The sequence below is a fragment of the Gavialis gangeticus genome, unplaced genomic scaffold (genome assembly GCF_001723915.1).
Source record: "Gavialis gangeticus isolate Ggan-Ray unplaced genomic scaffold, GavGan_comp1, whole genome shotgun sequence".
NCBI lineage: Eukaryota > Metazoa > Chordata > Crocodylia > Gavialidae > Gavialis > Gavialis gangeticus.
In genome coordinates this window covers 93648801-93655045 of record NW_017729033.1, presented here as the reverse complement: position 1 = coordinate 93655045, position 6245 = coordinate 93648801, and the positions used below count along the sequence as shown (strand labels likewise).

The 6245-nt window shown below is 43.4% G+C and overlaps 1 protein-coding gene across 2 annotated transcripts in view; it reads right to left on the bottom strand.

Annotated features, from left to right (window-relative positions):
- Nucleotides 1-6245, bottom strand: part of HPGDS (hematopoietic prostaglandin D synthase) — an 89663-nt gene that overhangs the window by 52550 nt on the left and 30868 nt on the right. Inside the window, exon 2 of one of the 2 annotated variants that reach the window (XM_019526578.1) lies at nucleotides 5195-5336. In XM_019526578.1, coding sequence (XP_019382123.1) covers nucleotides 5195-5327 — 133 coding nt within the window. In that variant the 5' untranslated portion in view covers nucleotides 5328-5336. Of the gene's footprint in view, nucleotides 1-5194; nucleotides 5337-6245 lie in introns of those variants that run through there. The other variant, XM_019526579.1, reaches the window with a different exon arrangement.

Sequence of the window (6245 nt, the reverse complement as noted above, 5' to 3'; positions counted from 1 at the left end):
CCCCTTGGACACCCGGCTCCCCTCCCCTCTGAGTCTTCATCCTAGGTTTCGTTTTTATTTTTCTTTAGGCCTGGAGTTGAAATATACTTAGCTCTGGTATGCCAATCCCTGTTCTTCTCTGCTAATAATTTGAAGAGTTTGGTGTGTTGTTCCAGGTACGCTAGAACAGTGTGTACCATGTGCTTCCCTTTCCTTCTTGATGAAATCTGAATGCTTTCCATGTATAAATAGACTGCTGATTTGAAGGGATTTGGGCAGGCTGCTTTAAAATAATATGGTAACAAAGCAGCAGTTGTTTGAGAAGTCTTACACAGGTCTTGCTGACGGTTAAGGTTTTGTACATTCTTGTATACAATTTCTTCTAAGCAGTGAGGGTAAATCTTGGTCATTGTATCCAAAATTAATATCCAACGGGTATTTAGTTTTGACACCTTACAATTAAGTTTAAACTATACTTAGTACAATAACACTATTCATAAAAGTTTACATAACCTGTAAAGCTGCATTGTAAGAACTGTTTATTTGTACAAATTGACTTTGAAGCAATCCCAGGCACTTTCCTTTAAAGTTCATTTGGTTTTAATGAAATTATTCATTGATGCTGTCACAAGATAGACCACTGTGAGTTCTTTCATGGAGATCTTTGCAAAGTCTCATGAATTAAGATACTACAGGTTAAAAGGAGTGCAAAAATATATGTAACGTATTTGACACTACTTATATGTTTGTACATCTAATCCTGTAAACCAGGAGCAGTGGCTGAAATGAATGACATCTTACCAAATAATGCAGAAATGTTACTACTTAGAAATGAGTTAATTTTTATTGCATGTAGCTCCCTGATTGCATGTTGAATTTTGTAATATATAGAATATAAAACATTTTTATACTTGTTTGTCTTTACAACTGTAGGGTTTTTCTCTCTAAACAGTTTTATAGTTCTTCTAGTGGTATATCTGGGCTTTAGAGGGCCAAAAGACTCTCCCCACCCCCCACCCCCATTGAGCGGGAAAGATTTGGCTGGCGTGCATTAAACAGAAGTCTGCTCTGAGCCTACAGAGTACTACAAAACAAGAATAAATCTAGGCACAGAAGGATGCAAAGGGAGTAGTCAGGGAGAAAGTTGGGAGGGGTGTAGGAAGTGGGAGTAGTTTGTGCAACGTGTTGAGCATTTTGGCTCTCATCCAGTAAGGTGCTTAAGCTTAAGCATGTATGCAACTATATGTATGTGCCTAACCACAGGGGAGTGTTTGTACAATTACAGTGCAAGGTACAACAATGGGGTTGAAAAATCAGATAAAGATTATCTGATCTAGTGTCCATATGTTTCATTGTGGCTGTCTTCCTTAATGAAGACTGATATAGGGACCTGATCCCACTCATGGTCACCTCAGTAATAGCACTGAGTCAATAGCTAGGAACATAAATCCAGCAAATTATCATAACTAGATAATGCTGTGGTTGTACTGCCAATCAGATACAAAAGTTAGTCTGCAGTGAAGGAAAATAGAGATTACCTACTGTATTTACTTGAATCCAAGATGAGGTTTTTTTCCTCCCCAAACAACATAGGGAGAGGGGGAAGTTTAGTCTTAGGTTTGAGTGCCAGCCCAGGTCAGGCAGTGGCTTAGCTTCAGCCCCAGGTTTTGAGTTCAGAAATGTATTGCTAAGTGCTAACCCTTTCATACTATGTCTGCACTGTGGTACTCAAACCGGGTTCTTTTCAATTTAAAAAAAATCATCCCTTTTAGTAAAGGATCTATATGACAAACTGTGCCATTATTGATGTTTCTGCATCCCCCTGGCCTTGGGTAATCTGATTGATGCTTATGTGCGCTACTTGGTACTGGCATCAATCACCACTATTTGGTTTTTTTCTGCTGGATCCTTTTTTTATTGTGGATTCTTGGGTAAACTCCCCTTTACTGCCCCTTATACATATATCTCTAAGTGAAAGAATCTGTATGGTCTGCCTTCTTGAGATATAGCATTAAATCCTCGCAGTTCATCTTCTACACTTAGCTAAAGTAGCCAGGATAAAATCAATGGCTACATCCAGACGAGAGCACCCTATACCGCGTATTTAAATGTTCTCTGTGCTGCAAAAGCATGCTGCCCATGCATGGACTGCTCCATTTTTTTCCGCAAGCTTTTTCACCACTGAGTAGCGTGGGACTTGCAGCACTAAGGAACTTCCCTACTCTGCTCTGCTGTGCCAGGTCCCACTCACTGAGCCATGGAGGCTCTAAGGGAGGGAATCAGGACATGGAGCCCCAGCCTGTAGCAGGCAACCTGGCTCCACCCTATGCACAGGTCTGTGGGGCATGTGACTCCCCTGGCCCCCCAGGGGTGTGTGCAACAGCAGGGAGCCAGCCTCCCTCTTCCCCCTTCCCCCCTCCCCCCGCGACAAGCTTCTCACAGCTCCATCCCGACCTCTGATCCCCTGCGGCTGTGCATTCCAGTCCTGGCCCTCAAGCCTCACCCATGCTGGACAGCAGCCCTAGCCCTAGCCTACCCAACTCCCTCCCTCCCTCCTCCCTCCTTACGGGAGCCTCAATCCCCCTTCCTCCCTCCAGTCTTTCCTGAGGGAGCTGCTCTCCAGGCTGCCTGGTGGCCATGTGCATGTGTAAGCATGCACATGCACATGGCACCCCCTGTCTGACTGCTCTCCTACTGCTCCCCCCAGCTGGTTGCAGGCTGGAACTCTGCCTGCCTGCAGAGAGCTCTGCAAAAGTATAAAATCTGTGTCAGGGGAGGTCAGGGGGATTGTGGTAGAAATGAAACTGAATTAAGCAGTTCAAGACAACCACTAAAAACAAAGTGACAGCCATAAAATCATAGAGCAGTAGGGTTGAAAGAGACCTCCAGAGGTCATCTAGTTCAAACTTCAGCCTGAGGTAGGATCATCCCTATCCAAACCAGCCTATACAATCTATAATCTAAACTCTGCATAAGACTACCGTCAACCTGACACAACACAAGACATAACACTCTAACCTGCCACTAGTAAAGCAGAGGAAGCATAGCAGTTGATTTTTCATCCTATGCATTTTTCCTCTTATTCATTATTTCTGTGGATTTGGACAGATTACATATTTACACCATAGATTATTTTTCAAAACCTATGTAAATTACCCTTGAATCCAGGGCAAAGAGATGACCCATTATTATGCACTGAATGGTGTTATAGTATTTTGTCACAAGTAGCAAGGGAACACATAAAAGGCTTGTGCATAACTTTCTCTGCAGGTTTGTGCATAAACTGCAAAGAAATGACTCTGGCACCAGTTCAATATATACAGGTAAAGTTTTACTCCTGATTTTTATGAGAATAATTTTATACTAGATTCAAGTAAGCTACTGCAGTATAGTATTATACACTGTCTATCAAGTCTTCCTTTGAACTCATGTAAAGCCTGACATATTGGCATAAATGCATTGTATATCCAGGCTCCTCAAGAACCTGTCCGACCATAAAAAGTGGTTCCTTTTTTGCGCCTTTCACTCCCAGATTCATGAATAGTATGTGCCCCTGGTGGCTGTGGGAAGGGGGTGGTGAGCGCAGACCAGGGGTCAGCGACCATCTGCAGGCACTGCCGGCAGCATCAGCAGCAATCATGGACTGCCCGCAGATGCTGTGGTGGCAGGGTGGTGAGCGGCAACTGCCCGCAGGCACCATCAACAGTGTCGGTGGTGTCTTTTTGCAGGGGGTGCACCACCATACTCAGGGGGTGCACATGCACCCATGTGAACCCCCTATCTGTCGTCCCTGCCCAGATTATTCTCTGAAGTTATGCAAGGGTAAGTTGCATGTTTCAGTTAGAGTATACTAAATCTGTGGAATGCTAAGCAATGCTAAAGTTAAAACGTGCTGAAAGCCATTGCACATTAACTGTTAATACCATTTCTTGCCTGTATAGCTCTGACTGGTCACTAGAGTGCTAGAGACCATAAGTGTGTCTAGGAACAGGACAGCTGCACTGTATTCCTGCTCTGGGTGGGTGAGGGGGTGGAATAGTACATCCTGGGATACTGAAGAACTGCAAATTGCTCATTTTATCTCCATGGAGCAGATTAAAATTACCCTAACATGAGCTAAGTAGCACTACCCAGAGTTAGTCCTCACCTGAAGGGGTGTGAAGTTGACATGCTCAGAGGTGTTGTATATGAATCTTGTAGGGTTAAAGCAAGGCTTTGTAATGCTAAAAGTGAGGCCATTTCTTTCTCCTTTCGCCTCCATTTCATAAAAGTGGACACAGCACTTACAAGACGGCGGGGAGGGAAAAGGGGTACTGTGTGAGGGTTACTGATAAGATATGAACCTAGCTGAATCCAGTCAACAGGGGAGTCTCGTCAACAGGAGAACCTTGAAAGTCGGGCATGATTTGTTTTTGTTAGATAAAGAAACATCTTGAGACAAAATATAGGGGGCATGTAATTCACGAGAGTTAAACTTCTGTGTTCACGCCCACAGTGCTGCTTGATTGGACAGAATAGTGATTTAGTTAATAGATGATTGGGTATTTTTACGAACACGCGCTAATCACGAACTAACGCTTTTGCACTTAGAAAGTATAAAAAAGTATTATAACTAGTAGGTGGGGTCCCTCTCTGGAGGCACCTCGCTTGAGCGAATAAAGATTCTGTATTTGACTTTGGATACTTTCTCTGCATGATCATTGCCCCAGCCTAGAGTGAACTGCACGTGGCTTTAAGAGCATAATTCATAACAGAGGGCACTTAACAAGCCTTAATATGTAGGTGTTTGCATTTTAACTGCCCTGTTGGTATGGTATGGTATAAGTGTAATATGTAACTTCACCCTAAAAACTGCAGTATCTCCTTTGAGGCCAATTTTTTCTAAGAGTTCTAAAATGTTAACACTTGCCTTATCTCCAATAAGTCCTTGACAGGTAACAGTTCAAATTCTGAGGCTAGGACCCAGCTTGGGTCAACATAGAAGCCAGTGGAACCTGTGGTAAGTTATATCAGGGGAAGGGACCTACTCTATGCTAGGGAGCCAAGGGGTGCAATCAGCCATGCTGCATCCAGTGGCAAAATTTCTATTGACTTCAATCAAGCCAGGACTTCAAATAAAACAGAAAGAGCAAGTGTGCATCCATTTTTTACTGCTTTGTGTTATGAAAGGATTTTTAAAATAGGTTTGGATAAAAAAAAAATCTGTTCTACTCACTTGGTTTGATGTTGGGCCAATCTGCCCATTCAATCCTGTAGTCTTCATACTTTATGCCTGAATAGGCAAATAGGTAGCGAATGATTTCTCCTCTTCCTCTCATATTGAAGTATGTGAGTTTGTAGTGTGACATGGTGAAGATCTGAAAGAAAAGCCATGCTGATTATTTAACAGCCTGCCATATTTAAAGCCTGCCATATTTATTACAGCTGTGAGAAATTTTGGCAGCCATTTTGTTTCAGAGGTGTTTCGGCCCATTTTGCACTCGAAACACCAAATCTGAAATGAAATAGAAGGCTCCAAAACTAAACAAAACCATCCAAAATGGTTTGGATGTTTCAGAACATTTTGGAGGTGGGCTTGTGGGGAAACAGAAACTCAGAAGAAGGAGGGGGAAGAGAGGAGGGGAAGGACTGCTCTGATATTGATATCTGTAGCTGTCCAGTGTCTGCGATCTGTCCCTGAGGTCCCTTCCAATCCCAGTGCTCTGGGGGAGGGACAGAGAAACAGCACGTAATGGTTTGTGTGAAGCCTTTCTCTGCCTTTTGTGAGCTGTCTCTCTGGAAGCAACAACGTGTGAAAAATACTGGCTGGCTGCAGTGGCTGGCTTCCTCATAGTCAGTCTCTTGCTAGTCTCTTTTCTTGGAAAGGATTGGATGCACCTTTCCAATCTATTACAGATAGAAGATATATTACACACACACACGAAAAAGATGTATTGCACTTAGAAGGTATATTACATGCGTGCACACACACACATATTAAACACATACAAGAAGATTTACTTCTTGTTATCTCACTCACCCCAAGTCACCTCAGCTGGGACTTAAACCCAGATGTCCCACATAGTAGGCAGGAACACTGCCACACAGCTACCACTAGTGGCATACTAAGCTTGATCTGAGCCTTCAAGAGGCCAAGAAGTGACACATTTTCCAGCACAGCAAACATTATGAAGCATGCTGGAAAGGCAGGTGCCAGGTCATCTAGCAGGGGAGAGAGAGGGGGTAGGGGGAGAGCTGCAAGTTCCTCCCCCCTGCCAACTTAGATG